This window comes from Manacus vitellinus, unplaced genomic scaffold (genome assembly GCF_001715985.3).
Source record: "Manacus vitellinus isolate BGI_N305 unplaced genomic scaffold, ASM171598v3 scaffold_28_pilon, whole genome shotgun sequence".
NCBI lineage: Eukaryota > Metazoa > Chordata > Aves > Passeriformes > Pipridae > Manacus > Manacus vitellinus.
This window is the reverse complement of record NW_021940122.1, coordinates 8,096,566-8,123,619: the sequence shown is the minus strand read 5'-3', so window position 1 is coordinate 8,123,619 and position 27,054 is coordinate 8,096,566. Positions and strand designations below refer to the sequence as shown.

Here is a 27,054-nt window from a genome sequence, read left to right as displayed (position 1 = left end):
CATGTAAAATAATCAAAACTTATGTAATAGTGTCATCACTCATTAGCGAGAAAATAGACTGACATCTTAAAATTTTACCAAATTTCTTAAAATTCTTAAAAGAAAATCCCTTACAAAGTCGGGACCATCATTTCCTATTGGTGTAGTTCTGTCAGCCAGGTAGGAGAGAAGGTGCAAGCCCAAGCAGAAGAGGTTAATACAGATGCACTGCCAGCAAAAGTGTATATTTATCATCATGTCTTCATCAGTTTGAAGATGAAGGGAGAATTTCCCTAATGACATACTGCTAGTAAATTTAGGTCCACACCAAGACTATAATATGCTGTCATTGTAACATACTGCCTACTGCCTGTGCAACACAATGGCATCCTTATTACGGCAATGAACTCCTATCATGCGCTTGATCCTAAAAATCACCATTTTTCTGAAAGCAGTGTGAACAGAAGTATTTTCCAGAGAAATAAAATACTGTAAAGTGGTTGAAAACATTAGGTGCATTGTCACTGACAGATCCTCTTTTAAACCCTGTATTTTTGACTGCAATTATGAACAATGAAATCAAATTACAAAATAAATACTATTCAAATGAAAACCCGCTAAGAATATATTACTGTATGTCACAACATCAACCCTTAATTTTCATATCTGAAAAACCAAACCTGGCAGTGCAAACCTAAAAACAAATCTAGCTTTGTTACCACAGAATAGTGTGAAAATTTTGGACTACTTGGATCTAACTCTGCTCCCTAGATTCCTCTGCTGAATTTCTAGTGATCGTACAACACCATGCTACTGGACTGCCTGTCTCAAAAAGTACATAGCACGCAGTGTGCCTCAACAGAATAATCTAACATAAATAGTTGCTATGCTTGATGCAATAAACAGGAAAACACAAGACAGAAAACTAATCCAAGTTATTTACTATAGGGACCTCCGGTTCCAGGCAGGTCTGGTACACCTATGCACACCCCCAGGTTTTGACTACTGGAGAGTATTACAGTCTGAGAAGTGGTCAGAGGCCACAGAATGGAAGAATACTATGTATGTGTTTGCATTGCTTGAAAGGAGTGGAAAATGACTTACCTTTGAGGTCCACAGTAAGGAGCTCTTCTTTAAGCACAAACAAGGAGCTTAGGAACAGTGAACACCTGTTACATTGTAAGCCTAACAGTTGCCTATTATTCTGTTATTATCAGCTCTTGATTGTATCTTTACAGCTTGTTTTGTTGCTTCAGCTAACAGATTTCACTGCCTTTCCTTTGTGATGACATTTAACTGTATTTTTAAAATCTTTTTTGGTGGAGTATCATTTGGATAGTGTCAAGCACTTTCCTTTCTTTTAAATTAGTTGCTTGTTATATCTCCCAAGTAGATTGGTTTGGTTTTGGTTTCTTTGTTGATTGTTTGGTTGGGTTTTTGGTTGTTTTGTTTTGTTTATGTTTTTGTTTGTTTGTTTTGTTTGGGTTTTTTTAATCTGGAAGCGTTAGAAGTCAGAACGCAGTCACTTTCTGCATTTAAAATATAACCACAGAGTACATGTCTGTTCTTCTGTAATAATTGATAGAGTTAACCTGCTGGTCAGCTCCTATTGCATTTTTTTTTAATTCTGGTTATTTGGACTGGCAGAGTACTAATAAATAAACCTTCTCTAAATTTAACGAAGAAACTGGAACTGCTGTACACCTGACCTTCAGCAGATATAGAAGACTTTTGTCTAGTAGGGTCCTAGGTACAGAGTATCAAAATCCAAACCTGAAGATGTGGAACTGCAGAAGGGCCAAAGGTTTGAAACCACATCTGTAAAAGTGAAAGAGTTTAGTCCAACCCATAACGTTTTGTATTTTAACAGAGATCAACTTGCAGCAGAAAAGGCAAAGTGCGTCCTCCACTGAATCAGCAAAAGCAGCATGAGGGATAAAACCCCTCCCTGTATTTGGCACTTGTCAGACTGCAGGTCAGGTGCTGTGGATTTGGGCTCACCATTAGAGGTAAGAGGTTGACAGGCATGAGTTCAGTAGGGGCCCATCAGGCTGGTAAGGAGGTGGGCACTCACGATGTAAGAGGAGAGACTGAGGACTGGGGCTTTTTTCAGCCTTGACTGAGGGGGGACCTTATTGCTGTCTGCAACTACCTCATCTGGGTATATGGAGAACACAGAGTCAGACACTGCTCAGAGATGTGCAGTGACTGGGTGAGAGGCAGATGACACATCTTAGAACATGGGAAATTCTAGTTAAATACTAGGAAAAACTTTTTTCCTGTGTGGATGTTCAAATACTGGAAGAGGTCACCCAGAGAGTTTGTGGATCCCCTGCCTTTGGAGGCATTTGAGACTTGACTTAACGCTGCCCTGACCTACCTGGTCTAACTAGACCTGCTTTGAGCAGGATGTTGGCCTAGACAACTTCTAGAGGTCCCTTCCAACCTCAGTTATACTATGATTCTAACTACAAGCAGAGTTCAGATGGTTCCCCAATTCAGATGGTATTTTCAGACTGAAAAGTGAACAGAAAGTTACTCTATCCTTCTGGAAGGAGACATACACTAGACAGTCCATAAAATCCTTATCTTACAAAAATACAAATATTTTTCAATGTATATTGCCAGCAATTAAATAAAATCACTGGTACAGCTGGCTGTACCAACTGCCTTTTCTACAAACGTCATACCAAGGAGAAAAGCAACTCACAGGACCTGAAAATTTTTGAAATGTTCTTTAGCGTTTTAAACAGAATTATAGATACAGATCCAGAAAAACCAATACAGGTGCCCCACTTAAAATCTACCAGTTTGTCCAGTGCAGCAGTAAGCAAAAACAGATTAAAAGCTTAAAAATTTTTGTGAGTGCCTGGTGTCTGATACTTTGAAAAAAAAAGAGCAAGAATTGCTGTAACCCCACTGCTCATCCTTAAAATTGAAATTAGGTTTTCCTCACGATATTTAGGTACTGTTTCATAGGCTTGAAAGCACCCAGGAAGTGACACTTCCCTGGCAATGAAAATAAAAAGGCATCAAATGCTGGATATTTTCATATTATAATTCTATGACAATATGCATAAATCAAAAAGATCCCACAAACCTCATACAAAATATGCAAAATTAAATACAGACCTAGAAACACAGCTCCTTCATCTGATCTTTACAATTATGTTTTATGAAGCCAACTTTTAGAATTAAAATTTTTGAGCCTCTGCATCAGAAGATATTTCTCAAATTCTCAGAAAAATATGAGCTTTTGGTAATTTTTCTAGTTTTTCACTGCTGTATAGAACAGAAGACATTAGCTCTGACCTAATATCTGCAGAGAGCATAGGAAATTATATTAAAAATTTTAAGATCACATCTTAGCAAGAGGAAACAAAAGATATCTATTTCTATTCACATTTGCTTCTGTTCTTTGACTAATAAAGTCTAGGTGGTAGAATAACTCCTTACAGTCAAGCCATCTTTTCGTTGGAATTATAGAAAAATCAGCGATTACTGACTATCTCCATCTTTAGTTAGGGCTTCTGTCTAGCTCCCTGTGATCAGCTTGAAATTCTGAAAGCTTTTACTGAAATGAGCAGAAGTACTTCCTAAAAGAAAAATACAACCTGATGCTTAAAGTGGCTGATGAAGCAAAATTAGAAAACTCTCATACAAAAGCAGTTGTACAGGTCTGGATACATCCCAGATTCTCCACTTGATAAAATGAGATTAGTATTATCCTCATAATTCATTTCACCACACTACTGCAAGGAAATGTCACATCTTCCTTCTGGCCAACTCAAATAAACATTGGGGTAACTATGATCTGCAGTAGCTAAAACTATCAAAAAGTTTCAGTGTATCCTGACATATACCATATCACTCCTTTCTGTGTGGAGATATGGCATCAACAGGTGACAAGTTCTTAAGCAAGGATAGATAATAATCACAACATCAAAATAAAAAGAAGCTGAGATCAAGTTTAGTAGTCATAGAAAGGTCAAAGTGGAGTCCCAAAGTACCTTTAAGTCATGAAAATCCTGCCAAGGTTTAACAAGAACACCCTGAGTCATCAGATCCCGCATTATTAGCCTAAATGCTAGCAAATGACTCCCCAAGCAATTCCCTATACTGGCAAAACCTCCACCTGAAATAGATTTAACTTCTACTCAACCTCTGCTGTTACAATTCAAAGCAAAGTGAAAGCAAGGACATTACACAAGCCAGATCCTCCAAAGGCAGCAGAACTGTAAGCTGCCAAATGCTAATGTATTTCCCAATTAGCTGCAGTTGGTGCCGAGAGTAGGCGATGCATCAGCACTCTGTAAAAAGCTATGAGCCAGAGCCAATGGGATGGATGTACAATATTTTATCATTTCAAAGTGGTGACCTGAATATCTTTACAAGAAATGTGAGCCAAAAGCTATTGTTGTCCCCTGAATATTCAGACTATGGGTACGATCTCAGGCAACAGCCAAAGAGCAGATAAATAATCTTTAAGAGCTCTGACACTGTAGCCAGGACATTTTGGAGCAGAAGTAACTGAAATGTAGACATTATTATTCATCACCTTTTCCAGGAACTCTCATTTAAATGTAGGTCCTTAGACTGAGAAAGAGAGGCTTTTTCCAACCTGTTGTAAACTAAGCAATCTATAAATCAACACAGTTTTAATGGCTAGAATACCTAACAGGAATCTTTTGCCCTTCTAAGACAGTCATGAACGAGAACTGAAAGGGTTTTTTTCTCAAGTTTTTTTTCTTTTTTAAACCTTCCTCTGCAGTTTATTATCCATGAGTATCTGCCAGCTTATACCCTGAATGCTGCTTCTACATGCAGTAGAATCCCAATTGCTGTGGCTGTAACAACAAACAGAATATTTAAGTGACAACTTGATCATACCTTTCAGAGTTTATGAAGCTTTTGAAATTAATGGAGTTCCACTAGTTTCTGCAAGATGGTGAAATAGACCTTCTTAGACTTATTTTAGTTTATACTTAGCTTGTTCTACATTATTAAAAATAATGAATATGAGTAAATAGAGGAATGGTAGAAACATGACTGTTCTGAAATCAAAATCACAGACAGGACTATGCATTTCATTAATCTTCTAACTTCCCTATATGTGTTGTATATTTAAGCTGGATCATTATGCTTCCTATGCTCTTAGGCTGAATTTCTTTACCTTTTGGGGCTTTTCGCCCTGCTCTCCAGTCCTTGAGGTTTTGGGGGGGTTGTTCTGTGTGGTTTTTTTTTTAAAACATAAATCTGCCTGCAGTTTGTCAATATATTCTAGGAAAAGCTTCCGATATTGTACCTATCCCAACGTGATTACAGGAAAGGTGGTGGTAAGGCAGCTCTTTCTCCAATATGCAACTTTTTTATATCATACAATAAAGACCTTAGCAATTCTAGTTGCCATGGTATGTTTCTTTCTTTTCTAAAAACCTTTAAATTTAGTCTTTTGTGCATTGTTTATATTTTCCTTGTGTAATGATCCAGGATTCAAAGCTATTTCATGCTATGTGTCCTTCAAGACAATGTATTTTTAATAATACTAACAAAAAAGAAGTTTGATCTGTAGAATATGGTCCTATTTTGATACTCTGAGTATTCACCTTTCCTCTTAATAGCTGCCCAAGTCTTTATTGATAAACATTAATTTTACAGGTCTATAGCAGCCTACATCACTCCTTTTTCCTTTTTGATGTATTAGGAGTATTACGATTTTCTACTCTAAAATTTGTTTAGGTGTACTCCTACATTTCTAGTTTCTCAAACATCATTGTTAATAAATTATTTCAACTAACTCACTCCATACACTGAAACCTGCACAACCTAGATTGAATTTTCCAATGATTTTTCAACATTTATTTACTTAATCTTTATCAGGAGCAATTAGCAATTTTCCAAGTTCCTCAGTCGTTTACAGTGTGAAAGACATATTTATTCCCCAACTTTTGCCTTGGGGAACAAGTGCTACATTGGTTAATACATGCATATGATTCCCCATAAAAGAAATTAAGTTTGGCTGCATTATGTAAGGATGTGATCCAACTTCAATTTTTATCTCTAAAAAGACACTCAAAGTAATGAGTCGTGGCTATGTGGCTTTTTCAGTCATCTTACATGAGAAACTTCCCATGAGAGCACAACTAGAAAGGACTCCCTGAGAATATTTACAGAACAATTATAAGACTTTTTGTGTGAACCACACATTCCAACCCAAATACCAGGAAATCCCAAATACCAACCCAAATCCCCTTTACGTGGATATTTAAGAAGGTGTTGCATGACCTGCCCTAGACATTTTTACGTTATGCAAGATGTTGAATTTTCATTTTACGTTTTCTGAAGTGAAATTTCTCCTCTCACTATGCATTTCCACTGAAATATTAAAGAAGAATTGAGAAAAAAATGTTACAGCAAAATGTGTATTTACCAGTTGGCTGAGGCAAGTCTCAAGGAGGACTAAGACAAATGACTGATTTCTGATCTGACTTCTCAGAAGCTCAGAGACTCCAGAAAATACAGATGTTCAACTGTCTTATCACTGTTGTGGCACGGAATTTGTACACCAAGTAAAGAAAATAGACCAGCGCATGCATTGAGTCTTATAAGCAGAGTTCACTGACAACCAGCTATAATGGCTCAAATGTGCAAAAAGTTCTGGAGCCTTTTCATAATAAAATATTACACACAGAGTGTGTAATGATTGTCAATATATGTCTACATGAAATAAATGAATATTAAACAAGCAAAATGCTGAGAGCTGCCAACAGAACTGTATGGGTTAATAGGTGGTTTTTAGAAAGCCTTTTCAGACAAAGCCTCTGAGGTTATTGTGTTATCTCATGAATCAGTTGGTAAAATGTTTAGCCAATGAATGTAAGGAAGTTTAAAGCTGTTGGCTTTCGCCTACCGTACCAAGATCAGTCTTAAGATCTGTTGGCAGACTTAACTTTCTTGATCCTTTAACTGAAACAACAGAAAAAGGAGAAAGGCAGTTGTTAATAAGTAAGAAAGAAAAAGGAGCGAGGGAAAACAACATGCCATCTTCTGGTTAAAACCATGTTGCAAATTTGTAGCACTTTTCTTTCAATCAACATATAAAGGCAGAATTATGGTTTAAATATTTTTTTTACACCATTCAGCAAAATAAATGTAGCTAAACAAAGAAACACTGGAAAAAACCATTACTCCAGCTGTCAAGAAGTGAATGGTGCTTTACACAGCTTTGGCTGTGTGCTGCAATATCTTACCTTGTGGTGACAGGAATGATAAAAAAAGAAACCACAAATGAGATTAAGGCAAATATTGCAAATGCTGGTTATGCAGCATATCACAAATATTTAAACACCTGCAAACCAATTTAATAAGAGGGTGCAATGAAATTATGAGATCTGGTGTCATCATACCTCAAGATACCATTTGAAAAAGGGAGGGCATATTGTACAGGTAATGGAGACAGAACATACCATTGTAACATTGTGGAAAGAAAGACAGATTGCACAGAAACGAAATACAGCAGTTTCAGGACATAATGTGGTGTTATCTAGTAATCAAAATATTGCATTTAATTTAGAGAAGATTTAATTATTTGTTGTGTTCCAATTATGCAACAAAACTATAATTTTGCTTCTGTTCAAAAGTGTTTTCATTTCCTTACACAAGAGCACATTTTCAAACAATGAACACTAGAGAACTGAAATGAAGCATGTCTTGTAGCAGTCAAAATGGCATTAAATTTATTAAAAGAATACCTTAAGAAACCCTTTATTAATTATTCAGAGGATTTAATTTCCAATTTGGTTATTTCATTTTGTAGTCATTCAGAATTTTTTTCACTTGTTTTTCTGGCTCTTATCCCTTACCCACACTGTCTGTTACTAGAAGTGAACAATCAAATATTTGTCAGCTAACTATTATACTTCTAAAAAAAGTCCCACATGGTAAATATCATGGTGACAGGAATATTGGGACACATGAATATGAGGAACAAATTCTTTGTAATTTTTATTTAGTAAGCTTTTAGGTCAGAAGGATGCCCAGAACAGCCACTTACCATTTTAAGTCATAGAATCCCTAAAAAAAATTTTCTGTTTTATTCTTTTGCAGCGTCATAAAATACAAATCCTGCAATGTGGCAGAAGTAAATATCAGCCAGCACCTATGTTAGATGTTTTTCTCTTCAGGGATGAGTAGGAGAGTCCATGAGACTCTTGAGCAACATTTCGCTATCATCAGAACCAGCATAGCCCTCCCAGTAACCCATTTGTAGCTGTCACTTTAACTTGGGACAAGGTGAAGAAATCTCTCCAGGACAGCTCGATATCAAAAATATACATCCCTGACACTATAACATGAAATTCTCTAATTTGGATACCAAATGTTAGAGTCCTACATCCATTTTAGGCACTCACATAAAGGGTAGCTTGATTTTCAGAACAACCTTTAAAAAAAACATTCAATTTATCTGAGCAGCTGTCATATACTCTTTCAGACTGTGAATGGAGGGTACTGCTCCAGAAAATCAGTGCTTTGCTTTAGAGAAAGAAGCATCACTTGATTTAATCTCCTTTAAAGGAAATAACAACATCTGGCCTAACCAGCCCTTTGAAAAGGATAAGTAATTCCTAGGAAAAACTGTAGAACACTTTATTAACAGACTAGGATTTAGATTAGAATATGTCAGAGCTATAAAACCTAGCTTAGATGCATTTAACACCAAAGAGCTTCATTTGTGCTGTCACCATGCTGGCTTTGAGCTTTGCAAATTGGTAATCTAACCTCTTCTATTTCTATTTTACAGGTGTTTGTGTACAATAGGAATTACATGTCATGTGTTATGTATGACAGCTGTTCCCAAATGGTGATACATATGTCTGAACTGCAAGAAATAGCTCCCAGCTACTTGTGTTCAGGCTCATACAGCACATGCAAAGTATGGACTTTCTGATTCCTCTGAAGGACTCTGAACAGGCTTATTTGGGAGCTGCCACAGCTGTCGTGCAACAATCGCACGCTCTTCATGTGGCAATCCCGTGGCCAGGCATGATTGTACTAGGACACAGCATGGATCACTGTCCACAGACCACATGTTTGAGGAAGGAGCTGGTTGCTTTCATGCTTTACCGTGACTAAAGCTGGGTATATTGCTTTCTATGAATAATATTCACATTCTGAAAAGTTTATGTAACCTATTTTTAATACCGAAATCATGTATGTTTTACTATCTTTACATTTATTATAAAGGAGGATCATGCATGTAAACCTATCTTGCTGAGAAAGAGCTTTTGAGAAACAGTTTACCTCAAGAATGAAGTAGAGTATAAAGGTTCAATAGGCTAGCAGCATTGTCTGCTACCATTATTTGTTTATATTCACACTGGAGGCAGCCAGCAGAAATTGTGATACAATTGTGATACAGTGCAAGGCAAGACAGCCCCTGCCCAAAAGAGCTTAAAGTGTTAACAGTCGAATTATTCAAGTGTGGGATGAGAAAGAGTTCACAGGTACAGTCTAGCAGCTAGCTAAGCTGAGCACCCGGGTCTAAAGACCTGACAACATTCTGTTTTGTTGCCATATGGTTCCTATCAGTCTTTCAATGAAAACACCAAGACATAACCAACAAACAGCTATGACATTCGATGGTGTGTTTCCCTCAGCTATTACAGTAGAACTGTGGTCACAGATTTTAACATTATTGAAAATGAGGGTGACTTTATACAAGTCTTTTTCTATTAGGGAGCTTCTGCCTGACTAACACTCTGAAACATCACTTCCAGTCTCCACTGCTGAAGAAGGGGTTTAAGAGCCTAATATTTATCTATAGGACAAGGCACACAGTAAGGTCCTGGAGGTTTGGCTGCTGGTGCTCAGAGGCAGTGCAGAGACTGCCCTTTCTCTTTGGTGGCCTCAAGGAGAGTACCTGCTGATCCAGACCTGGACTCACAGACCAACATCCTCCCCTGTCCCTGGATGGGGCTGGTGATCACCAGGCTGTGCTTGGCCCTGGTCACCCTCCCCACAGCTGCTCTGCTCCCTTGCTTTAGCTGTTTTCCCTGTCCACAGGAGCTGCTGACCCCTGTTGGTGAGCTCAGGCGCCCTTGAACCCTGAGCTATGAACCATGGGCTGCACATGGGCTACCCCTGCTGCTCCCCCTGAGTCAAACACCATGGCCCAAACTCAGGACCCCATTTTCTCCCCTCTGCCAGCTCATACTGCTTCCTGTTCCTCGCTACATACACATCCCTTCTCAAGAACTTAAGCAAGCACGAATTCACCCAATCAGAAACTCCCTCACATATGCGAAATAGTGATAAAATGCACTTTGTATCCACACTGCACGAGCTAACTTCTCTTTAATTATTAATTTGCCTTTGACTAGTAAACATTCTTTTTCATTTAATAGAAATAGGTAGAAAGGTTATGGTGGTGGTGCTATCAATAATCAAGTTTCAAAATAAATTGCATTCTATGTTTTACATGCACACAAAATGTTTTGAAACATTTACTTTCTAGCTTTCTAGCTGTTTTCCAGTAGAACATAATTTTCAAACTGAGTCAAATTTATTCCGTTACTTTGCAGCTACCCACAAGTTAAAAAAAGAAGAACTGTTAGAAATTTAATAATATTCTTCTTGAAGGAAAGCTACTTAAAAAAACACTTCATGCAGGAAAGTGGGAGGTTGGTATGTCATGGGCCTAATCCCAGCAGATTTAACCAGCTAAATAAATCAGGATGGCAGCACTTGGAAATCACAGTATGTACAAAAACTTAAAATCTTGCCATTAGGGACCCATTCCAAAGCTCACGGGAATCAGTTGTGGAAATCTTTACATAGCCTCCTCTAAGCTTTATAGTCTTAAACCCATTTTTGATGCAAGCCCCCAATATGAAGGTGATTTCTTGAGAAAAAACACAAAGGCATTTTCATTTTAAAGCACACATTTAAAAAGTCACTCTCCTATACACAGACTCACGAAATTCTTTCCTTCTGCTCTTTGAAAGAAGTCTCAACTGTCCATTGCATCTCACACAACAAAACTAAATGGCTATCGAAGTTGTATTTTCTTGTGCTCACAGTGTATTCTCAACTACATGCTTCAATATAAAGTTACATACAAATGGTTAAAACGGTAATGGACACACATAATTATTCATACATAATTATTTATACTATATCTTATATTCCTAAGAGGCCGTGAATAAGTTTTCCTAATGAGATGATAGAAATAAAGGTAAACTTAACTGGGATGGGTATACTTCTGTAATATATTATAAGTAATTAACTGAACCACTGAATATTGTACCACTTATGTGATGAATGCTTTAGAGCTACTGTGCTCACATGTGCCACTGCAGAGCAAATGTAGTACAAAGCCCTAACTTTTGACCTCCAAATTACAAACAAAAATCAAAATGCAGTTTGAATTTCTCTATTTAAAGAACATGGCATGCAGGAGTAAGAATAAGATATTCTTAGGGTTAAGCCATCCAATACCATTATATGGCATGCCTTGCTGCATTACTGTTCTCATGAAAAATGTTTTATATGGATAAATGTTTTGGGGTTTTTATTTTTAATTTTTTTTTGTTCCACAATTTTTGCCAATGTTATTCCATATCTACTCCTCTATCCAGAATACATTTACAGAGGAAATTGTCACCACTCAGATATTAAAAAATAAACAGAATCTTTCAAATGGCTTTATTATTTTTTTTCCTTTATAGTGTTGGAAATGTGTCACTATAGTATTTAAATATGAATTTAATTAAGATACCAGTGGTTAGAGAGGATTATTCCCCTCCTCTGTCTACCATTCTTAAAAAGAAAGGTTAGTGGTACTTTAGTTGCTGCTACCCTCTGTGTGGCGCTGTGAATTTCAGAAAACTTTTAATCAAACGTTTTAATTTTATGTTCTATTCTGAGAGATGTTCAGAACGGGAATCTGATTTTTCAATTACATTGTCTGCAAAGTCATGTTTTAGTAAACAGTACAGGAGAAACATCTGAGAAGACAGTCTTGTGAAACAAGTTAAATATTACTTAATGAAGAAGTTGGATTTGTACTGAATTACAAACCAGCCTTGTGAAACAAGGAGTGCTCTTCAGCACTGAGTCTCTCACTCAGTTCTCTAACACTTATATCAATGACAGAACACACAAATGCCTAATTCTGCATTGAGGCAAGGAGAAGAGAAATAACAAAGCTGAACTACTAAGTTGACCTAGGCTGCCTCTGCAGAAGCTTAGTCAGAGGTCAAAACATTGTCAAGCAATAGGATGTTACAGGCAAAATGTATTTTTCAGGAGAGAGTTCAGCCAGTCTAAGCAATGTTCAGGATCAGACCTAGAAATGAAGAGGCAGGAGATTTTTCAAGTCCTCCAAGAAGCCTTTATCAACACTGTTCTTGTGGGCCTGATTGGAATAGAAATCTAAGTTACTGATAGCTCTCTTAGATGTAAAACTACTTGTGTCTACACTGGCAATTAGTGTGCCATAGGGATTCTTCCTAGGCATTGCCTTGGAGTCTCAAAGTATGCACATGAGCTCAGCAATGTTGTTCCTCGAATAGTTCCCCTTCTGATGGAACTAAGGATGAAAGTGCTCACCATTATGTGTGCAGTTTGCCATCCAGATCAGTGTCCTCCAGCAGTTTGCACTTTGCATATATACTGTGTGTACTCAGGGCCAGTATCTGGCATGAACTTCACTGCCAGGTGAAGAATGGATGTTGTCATGGTCTGGCAACCAGAACAAATTGCTTTAAATCAAATTCTACTGCTTCTGTCTTTGCAACCTTATCAGTCAGTGATGTAGTCATACCCAGTAGGACCTTCATTGGGCAGCAACTTGAATCACTTCTCTCAGCAGTCAAGTGTTCTTTCTGTTTCTGCTAAATTTCTAAAGGATGAAGTCTTGGTCTATTTTCAGCAGGGGAACGTGGTCACTGGTTTTACAAACACAAGTATCATGGGGCTCTTACAGAACACAGTGCACTTCCATTACGGAGCTTGTGTGCCATGAACTTTAAGCAGATCAAAAGCAAGACTGGAAGGATCCTGCCTGACTAATGTATAAGTATGTAGTTGTGTTCTATGAGTAAGAAATGTTAGTCAGTGCAAAGGCTCATGTGGGTGTAAGGTTGTGCTGATAAGCACAAGATAGTTCCACTTCCAAGTTCTTGGAGAATGCAGTTACTTAAGCTGATTAGACTGGATTCTACCCAGTTTTACATCAGGTATGCCAAAGCAAAATTAATTAAATTTTGCATTAATTTATAAAAAATAATTAATATCAGTCACAGTAAAAGAACCTTCTTGTTTTAAAAAGCAGTTCCAAGAATAGCTACTGCCTACAAAATTGCACCTGATATCACATTTTAGAGATTCAAATATAGCTTGGAAAACAACATGAAAGTGCTAAAATAGGAAGGAAACATCCATAAATGTGCCATGCTTTCCCTCCTGAATGATCTTCAAAACAGAAAAGCAGAATAAATTTTGAAGCAAATTATCTTAAATTTATCCAAGAGAGCTATTTTTGTTCACTAGCAGAATGGAAAATTGAAGTTAACTGCAGAAAAAGTAAGGTGCTATAGGAGTCAGTCATCATTATAAAACTAAGAATATGCACGTTTACCAACTCAGTGATCTCTTAGTTTTCAGTAAGAAGAAAAAGAGAGGTTTTTCAGCTCATTTCTGAAGAGAAAATTGAAAAGTTGAGTGTGAGCCACTCAATAAGTAATCTAATTATACTAAGCTATCAAATGTTTTCTTTTAAAGCCTATATCATGAGTTTCTGAGGCCCTGCTCAAGAGTTTGAGCTCCTAGTTTTATACCAATATCATGATAGTCTATTTCACTTTGATATTCCCATGTCTACAGAATTTGGTTGAAAATAGTACAAGGAAATACATATTTCAAATACAAATTTCATTTTGTCAGTGAAACACTTTTATTAGTTTCATCTTTTTACAAATTACTAATTAGTGGCCTCCATTCAAGATTAGTTTGTCATAATAAAATAAAATATGTGAAACAATAACAGAGGATTTGAATAGCATATTTGTGGGAATTCATTACCATAACTAAGGGGGGGGGGAAAGTATCTATCAATACTTACCAAACTACAAGGAAAAGAATTGTGATATGCATACCACAAGCAAAATGAATGTATCACAGCTACACCTCCTTATTTTCCATCACATTTAAAAGTGAGCTAGTAGAAAACAGCTCTAAGCAACAATCTTTAAGTCAGTGAACTCACATTAAAGAGATCAATGCAGACTAGGTACTTGTAGAAAAAGTCTCTAGGAATGAGATGAACTCCACCTTCTGAAGGACTATGGGTAAAATGGGAAACATATATAAATTTTTAAATGGCCAAGATTTCCCTGCCAGGTCACAGTGGTTGATAAGCGAATATTTTTATTTGAGGCTCTGCTTCCATGGTAAATTACAGAACTTAGGCACTGGTGGGTTCTAATGGTTAAAATTTACCATCTTCATATTGCTGCTTTGAATAATTTCTCTACGTGCATATGTGCATTTTACATACATATATATATGTTAAAAATCATAAGGACTCCCTACTGGAAAGAAAAAAGGAATCAGAAGGCCTTTTAAGAAAACAGACAAACAAGCCTCTAATAGGAGATTATAGGAATATACTTGCACGATGCGATTAATTCAAATGTTTTCATACTGTTAACCTCAAGATGCACCAAGTACATTTAATTTTTCTTTAAGTAAACAGACTTAGGATTTTACTGTGCTACCTAATAAGCACTTCTCCAGTAATTTATTCTCTTTGGAACTATAACTATGAACTTCACTTCTTAGGGATTAATGAAACACAGTGATGCATGACATGAATGGCTTATACAGACTGCAGGAAGAGAAGCCAGTCACCTTTACCTGAAGTGGGAGACTTGCAACGCTCTAGCTCCAGGGAAACTGGACTGTCACTGAGTTCAGTCAGGCCTGAAAAAATGGAGTTAAAGAGTTAAGTTACAATCTAACAGGGCATGCTTTAACTTTCTAGGTTGATGATATTCTGAACTTTAAAGGCAATTTGGAGAAAAGAATGGTGTGAAATAAGAGGAAAATATCTATTTCAGATAACTGCAGTTATCAGGCTGTCACTGCAGAAATTTAGGTTTGGTTTAAAAAAAAAATCACACCTCTTGTTAACTCAGATTTGTTTTCCGAGTGCCTTGGGATAGAAAAGAGTAACCTAACAAAACAAAACAAGAAAGTATAGTTTAAAATGTAAAAGTCTGTGATATGAATAAAACTCATTTGTCCCTGTCAAACTGATGTGGAAACTCTGCTTTCAACTGCTGCAGAATGCAGGGAGGAAATCTTAAAAGAGGGGAGGAAAAAAAAATAAAATCACCACTACTGTTCCATATTAGGAACTTCTGTATGAATTCACACAAAATAGATCATTTTAAAGGACATGGAGGTATTGATAATGCTGTCTGAGTATAACACAGAATTTTTGGACAAGATGCTTTATATATTGTTCATAAATATTTGTGAGGAACTCAGTCTACATGGAAGACAGCAACATATAAAGCAGCCCTAGTCTATACTGCTTAAGCTTGGGCTTGTTTCTGTGACCCAACCTTTGGCACAGGTTGAATGAACAAGTTCAAACATGCCTTTTGGCATAGAAGGGAGGGAAAGTCTGAGCTCGTGCTATCCTTTACCACGTTGAGTGGGTGAACTGGGTACGGCCACACCTATTCAAACGCACCCTTCCTATGTATCCCGTAATGCCCTGTGGCCTGTATCAAGGGGTTCACCCTTGTTACATGGAGCTCTGGCACTGCATGCCATAGGCTATGTGGGTCTGACTGAAAGCCCAGCACCAGACCTACAGATGGCACTATGGACTCACAGCATTCAGGTCAGAGCCAAGTGAACATCAGCCCGCAGTCAGATGTACAGTATTGTTGTACTGATACTGTATTTACACACATGCTGCTCATGTCACTTCCTGAAAATCAAACATCCTACAAGAACCTTTCAGTATGCTTTAATGTGGCACCAAAAGATTACATGTTTTAATATTTATCGCTCCTGAACTCAGGCCCAGAGTCCCTTATCTCTAAAATTCATATACACTCTTGTCTCAAAAAATTCTGCTACCATTTGGCCACCAATGCTGTTCTCTTAGTGTTGAAAACAATGGAATCTTAATGCAGGTACTGACAACTTTGTGACAAGAACTGGGGAGAGTCCAGAGCCCCAACAAGCAGAACAAAAAAGCTTCTACCACTAACAAAGATGCAGGAGTGCAAGAATAATATTGAGAGTCCTTTGGAAAAGCAGCAGTTCATTTGGCCTGTAACTCAGTATTAATGACATACTTGTTCCTGACTTTCAAAAAACAAGAGATCATAAACTAGCTACTATTGTTGAAGACCAGAGATCTTTTGTTTTGAGAGACATGCTTGAATCCTTCTCTGATTCTCTGAGAGAATTTTATATTTCAGTCATGAGTCCAACATCACTTTTGATGTTATGAGACTATTCATAACATAATGATTCCCCATCACTTAGGGAGCCTCTCTATGTATAGTTTTCTTACAGCAAATCTTAATTCTACTTGACCCTGAGGTTTCTGTACGTACCTAGAGATTTGGAACAGAATTGATTTTTGCTGCAGAACTGTCTGCAAGGTGCAGTGGGAGAGAGTTTGGCACATTTGCATAGCATCAGAGGCCTTGGATGAATAAAATGAAATATTACACTGTTTCTTTTCTAAGTGCATATTAAAGTTTTAACGCCTTATCATGTTCTAAACCTTGGATAGTTAGTACTGGTGTCAGTTACAATGTCAAATCCCAGGTCAGATTTTACTTCTAAATAGTGTGGTGTGGTTTTTTTGGTTTGGTTTGTTTGTCTGTTTTTTAACTGTGAGTTCATAAAAACAATATTACATCTCAATATAAATTATAGTGCTACAGACCCAGGAAATGCACCAAACCACACCACCCAAGAGCAATCACCATAAGAATACCATGAATTTTTTTTACAACATACAACATTAAAGGTACGTCTCATGTGATGATATCTATAAATGGTGAACATGTGAACTTCTCTACAAATCTAGACTTGCTGTCAAGCTACTATCACCTTTAATAATGACCACCAATAGATGCTTTTAAAGGAGAAGTGCAGTATGTCCCCATCTTAAATGTAAGTGGCACCATGTGCCCTGCACAAGACTATTATCTTAGATAGTTAGATTTGCTTAAGCGCTGCCACTCACAGATTTTCTCCTGCCATAAATCTTTCTTGCTTAGAAATATTACAAGTTATTGTCATTACCCACCCATTTGTCCAAAGTCTCTTTTGATTTTGCTAAATTCTAAATTCTGAAGATGTTACAAGGCAATGAATTGCACAGTCATCATTCACGGAAAAGAATAAACATCAATTTGTCAATTTTTATGTTACCTTTGATTCCACTAAATGTCATTTTTTATTTCCCTTTGAGATAAGAGGAGATCTCAAGCTGTTCTTTGTACTACTGCTCATTTTCTACTGTAATTTCCTTTTTAAGGAGATCAAGCTAAATACTTCCACGGACTTCAGCTTCTATTGAATGTTTGAGAGACTATAACAGCTACTGAAATTACATTACAAAAATATTTTTGCTTTCCATTTTGAAGTTCTGTAGGCACAATTTGTGCCCCAAGATATTTTAGCAATTTTTAGCCAAGAAGTCCACCATCCCAGCAAATTTTGAGTCCACCTGAAGCAAGAATGTAGCAACAAAACTAAAGGCAAATAACTGAGATTGGCAATGTGAACAATCACCTGTGAGAAGATATACCCATTGACACAATAAAGAAATTTGCTTTGATTTGAGCAAATCCAATGTGTGTTTACATGTTTAAATAGTGCAAGATGTAAATATATCACACAAGGCATTAAATCACTTCTAAAGACATGTCCCGTGCATATTTTTCAAAGGTAACTGTGATTCCCATTTCCTCTTCATTAAAGGATCAAAAAATGTACTGCCTAGTATGAAGTAATTACGATCTCTTAATTTGAAATTATTTTTTAGATTTTAAATTTCTATCTCTATGTTTAAATGATTCAGATGGATCATTTACTTTAAAGTACCCAAAGCCATAATATATGTTCCTATAAATAAATGAATTGTAAATAAATTATCATAAAAATTCACAGGTCAATGTAAGCCCAGTGCTACTCTAATCCATCATCTTCGCACTGAAATACCATACTAGGTTTTGTTTGTGCTTATAGATACATATATATATGTGTGTGTGTGTGTGTGTGTGTGTGTGTATGCCTGTATTCTTTGGAAATTAGTCAGTTCAGAATATAGCTGTTGACTTAAAACTCAACCTATATTAGCTTCTTAGGTGTGATTTAAAGTGTCAATTACTGATATGTAATGGCTCATAACACACAGTCTTCTGTGTCCTCTTGTCAGACCAAGGTTACTTTTGCTGACATCCTCTCAAGGGACTGGCCTGAAGGAGGAAGGATTTCTCACTGAAAGGTCTTCATTATGAAAATTATTTTCCAGTGTTGCAACATCCTTTGAATCTGACAACTTTTTGGGTGCTTCATAAAGACTATTTATTTTCTTGTTCTTCCAACAGATGGTATGAATTTCTAGTAGGAGATGCAAATTCCTTTTGCATCATTTTGGTATTTTTATATTCTGCTGCAAACATTATCTGCCTAGATGCAGTAAACGTACTTGTTTTAATATTTGAATATATGTTACCGACCACCGGGTAACATATTCAACTTGATTTCAACTAAAGAAAAAAAAAAAGAAAACCAACCAACAACATAATTCTGCACTACTGCAGAGAGAATTTATTTTTTTACCTTGTCATGTATTCTTGCTACAAAGCAAGGTGGCTGCAGATATTACAGCAAATGGAACTAGCATCAGTACTAGAAAGCAACTCTCAGCTCTGCACTTACCCTCATCTCAGCTTCTGTTTTTTTCCTCAAATTCCTTCCCTGCTAGGACAATTATGTTTCAATCTCTCCCATCACATATACCTAGAACTGACTGCATTTCTTCCCTTCTTGCTTTCCTTTTCCCACTTTCACCTCTCAAACCAGCAAATGTGTTGTCTTCATGCTCTAAGTCCACTCAAGGTGCATTTGAGTCTAGCTTACATATGTAATTGTTATCAAGTTCTCTATAGATTTATCAGCTAAAATTCAAAACAATTATTCCACCACCATGCTTTGCATACTGGATGTCCTTGACATTGTTGACTGTCTTTCCTTTGCAAAACCTCTCTTCTCCAACATAGTGCTTCTTTCATCTGACGCTTGTTTTTTTTTTTTCCTTTTCCTCCTCACTTGCAAGACATCCTAGACTGAAATATCAACACTTCCTTTATCTCTCTGACCCAGCATTTGATTAGGGTGAAGAACTGAAGAGATTCTTTTGTATAAACATGACAATAATTATAAATATACATATTTTTTTCCCTAATGATTCATAAATACACAGATCTAACTTGGATTTTTTCCATCCAAGATAGAGTAATAATCTTGTCTAAAATTTACTCAGAAGTGTCCAAGTATGAACTTAACACTGTCAAGATGACCCCTACCTTCTTTTTGTACTGAAGTCTCCACTGTGTCAACAGAGCTAGCAGCACCACTGAATTCGCTGGAACTCTAACCCATTATATTGGTAACATTCTTAGAAGATCATAATCTAACTCTCATATTCAGGCTGGATACTAAATTACACTGTTTCTTCCTGCAAATCAGCTCTAAAATGACCAAGAAAAGTCTCAGTATCTTGCTCATTGATAATCTCTTCTTTGATTTCAATGCCTACAAGTAATTCTCTCAAACTGATCCTCATGAATTGTCTTCTTGGTTCATTACTTAATTTAATCTACTACTCATATATCTTCCCATTAACTTCCATTTTCATTTATACAACCCTGAAAACTTTAGACCTAATGCTTATGTTATGACATGACTACTCTTGGTTTTGTCATAATAATATCAGCTGCACAATTTCCAAAAATAATTTACTTTTCCCATCATTATCCCTTACAAGAAGAGATAAAGTTGTAAGCAAAATCCTAAATCCTCTCTGAATACCCCCCTTAAAACTCACATCTCAGATAAGACGTATAACAAAGCACAACTCGAGAACGACTTAGCAAGATATTTTCAGTCTATGACACATTCTGGTCCTGTTCTTGATCTTATTGCCTTGTGTGTCTTTCAGATTATACAGCATGTACTCCTGTATAAGTATCAAATAACAAAATCAAGAACCAAGTGTTTTTTGAGGAGAGAAATGAAGCTGTTAATGATCTTGCCTAAAAGTCAGACTCATACCCTTCAGTTAGGATGCATACAGGAAGATTTTGTGGACTTTTTTGATTCTATGTTTGAAGATGGAAACAGGATAATAAATTTTCAGTTATGAAAAACTCTATGGTCTGTGTTCGTAATTCTGAATGAAAACACTGGTAATTTTTGGTCTTAGAATTTATTAATTTTTTACATGGGAAAAACCCCAAACCTTTAACTGCTGTCTGTCTCTTGGGTTCTCTGTTATAGATGGGAAAATAGCAAGATCAGACTAAGAGACTTCAGGATATCATACACCAAACCTTTTTGTGGACTGCTAGATTTGTAACTGGACATGTCTTTTAACGAAGCAGACCACCTTTTATGAACTATTATGAAATAAAATCGTAGAAATCTGGCTAGAGGGATGGAACAGCTTTTCTCCTGCACATGTACAAATGTATTTCAATAGCTACATAAGTCTGTATTTATGTGAGATGATAAAACAACTGCCACTCTTTATCTTGCCCATACTGAATATTTAACATAAAATTGCCTATCCAGTTGTTCTGTGAAAACTACTTTAAAAAGAGTTGAATAAGAGGCATCCTAGAGACCTAATTACATATAAGCATTGCAGTTAATTAAGATACATATGGCTCATCTGTTGAACAGTCAATTTGCAAAATTAATTACAGCTTTGTTCATTGCATTCTGCACTGATGAATACTAATATTTAAATTGCATATCTGTATAATTCAAAATTTAAAGATATTAAAAACATTAATTTTCATAGCTCTCTTTGATGTATATATTTTTATGTCCACTTTACATTCCCCATCAAAGATCAGAGACACGGGATGGTTCCCCAAAGACAAATATTCAAGTACCAAACCAAGATTAAAATTTTAAATTTTATAGCACCCAATTCAATGGGTGCACTTCTAAGCCACATTGCTCTTCTGAAAAAAGGGATGAATTAATTGGTAACTACAACCAAATAGTGCCATTGCAAAACAAGAAATGCTTCATATAAGTAAACGTACACAGAAATGAATAGAAAACCAAAGAAAGATACTGTCATCAAGAACATAACATTGCTGAAAAATCATTTCTAAGGCCCAATTTGTCCATATAACACTGAGGTTTTCTCTTGGACTCTTTTGGAAGAAAAAGGATATCTGTATAATAAAGATAATTGTCAAAACTAAGCATGGTTGACATAATAAAATGTAATAAGTTTGCATGCATGCTGAATGTGTTTAAAAAACACATTACGAAGCACAAACACATGGGTTTAAGTCAGGCACAGTCCAATCATGATAAAGCTATTTGCCTAACCTTTATAGAACTTACTCTGATAGGAAGTACGGATCCGTTTCGTTAAATCTGGATAAAAGTTAGACAGGCCACGCATGCAAAAGTTGTCTTTGGAACATGCCAGTACACCAGCATCAGCAGCAGGCAGAGGAAAGAGAGAAAAAACAGTCTAAAGTGAAAGGAAGTGATATCATAACCAGCATCTAGAACAGCCATGGTGAAAAAATTTCAGCAGATGCTTACCTTCCAATTGGGAGATATAACAAGAAAAATAATCAAAAAAGTAAGGGATGTGGGATGGATGGTGAGAAAGCAGCTGAGGCTTTTTTTAGATGCATAGTTTCCATGAGCAATCTAGAAGTGTGTATTCCTTCTTAGCGGTCACTTATCCCCAGTGGGCTCCTTTCTAGCAGCACTGCAGAGCTGGAATGATGCCTTAAAGGATTGGCCCAGACTGGCCCTGACAGAGAAATCCTACATGATACAGTGCTGATAACTGCTTTTTCTACATGCACAACCCTCCACCTTTTGTACAGGGTTCTGCAGATGTCACTTGTGGTGAGCTACTCAAATTACTTTGGGAGCTGCTGTGAGGCTGGCTGAAACCAGACAGAGAAGCTGAAGGTAGCTTGAAGCTGCTTGTCTCTTCTCTCCTCAGCTGTGCCAAATTTAAATATTTAACACTTGGCACAGATGAGAACTAAGCTTTGCTATGATTAAATGCATAAAAAGTGAGATAAATGGTCTTTCAGGAACAGAAGTAGGCCTGAAGACTTACATTTTATTTTCTAAATTTTACTTGCTGTTTGGAGTGCAAACATATTCCCAATCTAAAAAAAGATTTCCCATGACTCTGTGGAGAAATACTAATTGATGATTTAGTGCAGGGTCTGCTGGTGAAAATGCTGATGTCATAAACCCACTATAATCTGTTGCTTTCATAATTTTGTGGTTGGATTTAAAACTCCACATTTTCAAAGAGATTTTTAAATCTGATTCTAAAACTTCACAGCTATGTAAAACACATTTCCTAATTGTGTCTGACTCTAGCACATTATTATGGAGTATGTCTAGTGAAAAGACTTGAAACATAGATTATTTTTTGACTTTTTCTCATGCAAGAAGTAAATTTTTTAATAACCAACAATGTATGGCAAAATTTAGATGTATTGAAGTACTAATATTTCTAACACACAATGCATAATAACAGTTATGACTTACAAATGTGATCCTCTTAGCATCAAATTTTGAAATGGGGCACAGCTGGATGTTGTAGGTTTATACCAAGAACTTTAGTTCACTAACAAAGTGCTTAATTTGAGCTACTTGTGCTACCTATATAACACATCTCCCTGGTGTTATACTTCTCTAAACAAAACTGACTATTCAAATGAAGAGTACCTGGCAGAAGATACATTTAAGTTTAAATTGAAGTCTTACTTATTGGTATGAACTTACTGAAGACAGAAAGAAAACAGCATACAAACTATACTTCAAGTGACTGCCAGAGAAAAAATTTATGATTTTGTACAGACTCAGCTAAGGGAATTACTTGCTGACCTCCATCCCAAGAGAAAAAACTTTGTAAACCATTTTGTTTCTGAGAAAGTGCCCGTACCTAAAGCAGGTCAGGTTTCTTTTGTCAAGTTATAGAAACTCCATTGGCTGGCAAATAGTCATGCATTTCAAAAGCACTGTAAAAAGCCACAGGCAAAAAAAACCAAGGAACACATCAGGCTCATAACCACACTGATTTATTTCCTACCTGCAGCAAACTGCCTGCTTTTGCGAGGTGAACGGGGTTGCCGCTGGTATGGATCACTCGATCCGTACAGGTCAAGGGTTCCCATGCTCAGCAGTACTGTCTTCTGCATAAAGTCCACGACAGCCAGACCATTGCAGTTCCCAAATGCCACTCTGAGAAAAGAAATGTTCCTCAAAGGTATTAGTAATGTGTAATTAAGTTACTCAAACAATAATTGTCTGTTATTATGAATTCTGCACAAACTTCTCAAAGGTTATATTTTATGGTTTTTACAGATTTGTAATCCTGAATTTATAAAAATGTTTCCTGAAACACAGTAACTGACTTTCCAGAAAGCAGATTTACAACTATTACTAACTTTCTGTGCCAAACACATTGCAGTAATGTCTGAATGTTGCTTCACTAAACAGTATAATTCTAGTAATAATGATATAAATTAAGCCTGCAAATCTGGACATAGACCTTAAAAAGTGGTTATGCATTTGTATAAAATACAAATATAAATTAGGATATAAATACAAATACATGCAGAAATAATTATTTTAAGCTAAATATAAATGAAAAATGAAATACATTAAGCTGTATTATGGAGATACCCAAATGTGAAAGTAAAATTTTCTTTCAACTCTGTCAGCTTAGCTACAGCACAGATTCCTGTTAAAACAGTCTCTACCCCTCTGAAATGCTTTTACAAATGGTATTTTGATAGTGGTTTGATTCATGGGCAAGATCTCTCTTGTTTTGTATCAGACTGCAATTTTAAATCTCAGATGTAAAGGACTGCAGGTACAGCCACAAGGAAACTCAAAAACTCAAACCATGCTCAATCATACTAAGAATCATTTCTTATCAAGTTCTGTCATTTTATGTAAAAAGTGATGAAGGTGGTCAGTTCAAAGGCCTGCAAAATATTCAAGCACTTAATTCACACTAAAAGTGAGACGTGCACTCACCTCCACCTGACTCTTCTTAATATAGCTCCAAATATCTGATAGGAATTTGTGTGTGGAAAAACAATAAGGCAAGAGAAAAGTAATGAGATGGAGGAAAGGGAAGCAGGGTAGCTAGAACATTTCCCTCTCTTCTACCTTTTCTTATGCTGCTTCCATTACAAAAAAGAGAGCTCCATATAGCAAATAGAAAAGTAATATGTAAAGTAAAATGAAGTGATTTTCCCTTAATTGCCAAACTAGCAAATTAAGGCATCATCTATAATAGTGGTTCAAATTCTACTGTTTGTTACTGCACCACATTTACTCTCCTTGTCTTAACACTGACTTTAGTACAGTATCTACAGAAATACTGTGAACGTACTCTGATTTTTCCACATTGACTTTTTCCCCCCATTAAAGTGGTGTCCCCTGGGGGCCCATGTGGGGACCAGTACAGTTTAATGCCTTCATCAGTGACAAAGACAGTAGGATCGAGTGCACCCTCAGCAAATTTGCAGACAACACCAAGCTGAGATGTGCCTGAGGGACAAATGCCATCCAAAAAGACCTGGACAAGCTTGAGAAATGGGCTCGTGAATGGGGTTAATGGTTTTAAACTAAAAGAGAGTTGATTTAGATTAGGTATAAGGAAGAAGTTTTTTGCAATGAGGGTGGTGAAACACTGGAACAGGTTTCCCAGAGAGGTGGTGGATGCCTCATCCTTGGAAACATTCAAGGTCACATTGGACGGGGATCTGAGCAACCTGATCTAGGTGAAGATGTCCCTGCTCACTGTATAGCATTGATCTAGATGACCTTTAAAGGTCCCTTCCAACAACAGCAATTCTGTGTTCCTAAGTCCCTGTGCTCTAAGTGGAGAAGAAAAATAAAGGAATAAAAATTACAAGTGTCAATCTCATCTGTTAATACTTTAGGGGAAAAAACAATAGCCATTTGCATTTTGAAAATTATTAACCTGAGATCTACTAATTTTGGAAAACATGACTCACAAGAAGAGCTAGTGATCATTCACACTCTGGTTAGCAATTTAACAAAACAAATCATCACTTCCTGGTCTATTTTTTTTCCCTAAACTTCTCTAAATTCACACACAAGCATGGATATAATATTTCTTATAACTAAAAAATTACTTTACCAGAAAAAAATCAGAAATTGCTCATTAATACTATAACCATTCTGAGGAATAGTAAGAAAATCTAGACAGACATTACTATTAACAAGGCTTAGGATAAATTACTAACATCCAAGTCTTTATGAAATCAAATACAAAATGAATTTCTCAGTTTTGAGCAATGAATAGAATTAGTTGCTAGGCAATGTTCTATTCTGTGGGTATCTTTCACAGAAAAGTCACAAAATCCTCATCAGACATTTCTTGACAATTAATATGCAGATTAGCTGAAAATTGTTACCACACAAGCCTGCAATAAATCTTTAGAGACTGCTTTCAGTCCAACAGAATTTACTTTAAAACAAATTTATTTTTTGCATTTAACCTTGTTCTTCAAGGTTAACCTAGTTCTTCAGCTGTAATTGAAGTATCTTGTAAAATTTTCTTTTCTACTTTCATAAGATGAAGAAGTTTCTGATGATTCAGTTCAACATAAATAAAATAGGTGTTAGTATTTTTAGTTTGTAGCTTGGTACTGTTAAAAGTAAACCAAATACATTAAAAAAATTTCAGAGTGCCTGAAGTCTTTCATCCTTGCTGGGTTTAAAGTTTTTTTAATACCTCACTTCAATGCTGTTTCATAGCTGCAGTAACACAACAGTTACAGAAATCATAGTAATTAAAAGAATAATGAAAGTAGACTCTCCAGAACACACTAACCATTCTACGTTTTCCTCCTACTTAAACCTATTAGGAAAAACTAAGAGAGTAGTTAAACCCTATAGGAAAAAAAATAAGGAAAAAGATGACTCAAATAACCCTAGAACTAAGATGGCAAAAATTACGTGTTCTCAGTCTTCATGGTGAAGTGGCATAGGTTTTCCACATGGTGAGGCTAAATAACAGGTGAAAATTAAAGTAGTAAACAAAAATTCTGATGGAAAGAAGGATTGTACCTTGTCACAGGCCCAAGGAAAAAGTTAAGAGAGACAACAGAAAGGGAGAGGGAAGAGAGTCTGCAGAGGAAAATCTAAAGAAAAAGACATTCTTGGGTAGCCTTTGTAGGAAAATAAAATTTAGGGTATGGATTAGGCTCTTTTACTGATACACACATTTATTTCTGAAACATTCATATACATAGCACACGGTGTTTTAAAGGAGGTTGTCCTGTAAACTTTTACTGCTCCCAGCAAAGGAAAAAATTTAAAGCATTTGATTGAATCAAATCAGTGGTTTAGGAAACCACTGTGAGTGCTGGGAGAACTGCAATCTGTCAGCATAGTTTACAAGTGAGAGAACAGTGTGACTATGCAGATGTTACCCTGAGGTCTGAGACCTGCAAGGGAGCAAATTAGGCAAAACCTAACAACTTGCTCAAGGGACAAATGCATCTAGGTATGGTAAAGAAAAAGCAACTTCTAGAGCTCATGAATAGGAAACGGTCTAGGAATTCAGGCCAAAGACTTGAAAAAACAGCCCCCAAAAGATGATATTTTTTCACAAATGAAAAAACTCTTTATTAAACTGCCAAAGCCTTTGAAGAGAGTCCAGTGACTTACTGAAAATCAGTAGCAGTCAGGACCTAACACCCA

The 27,054-nt window shown here is 36.4% G+C and overlaps 1 protein-coding gene across 2 annotated transcripts in view; it reads right to left on the bottom strand.

The window, feature by feature from the left end:
• Positions 1-27,054, bottom strand: part of STXBP5L (syntaxin binding protein 5 like) — a 188,719-nt gene that overhangs the window by 25,739 nt on the left and 135,926 nt on the right. Inside the window, exons 18-20 of one of the 2 annotated variants that reach the window (XM_018074685.2) lie at positions 23,399-23,550; positions 21,670-21,741; positions 14,896-14,961 (exon numbers count right to left, since the gene is read on the bottom strand). In XM_018074685.2, the coding sequence (XP_017930174.1) occupies positions 14,896-14,961; positions 21,670-21,741; positions 23,399-23,550 (290 nt within the window). The remainder of the gene's footprint in view (positions 1-14,895; positions 14,962-21,669; positions 21,742-23,398; positions 23,551-27,054) is intronic. The other variant, XM_018074686.2, reaches the window with a different exon arrangement.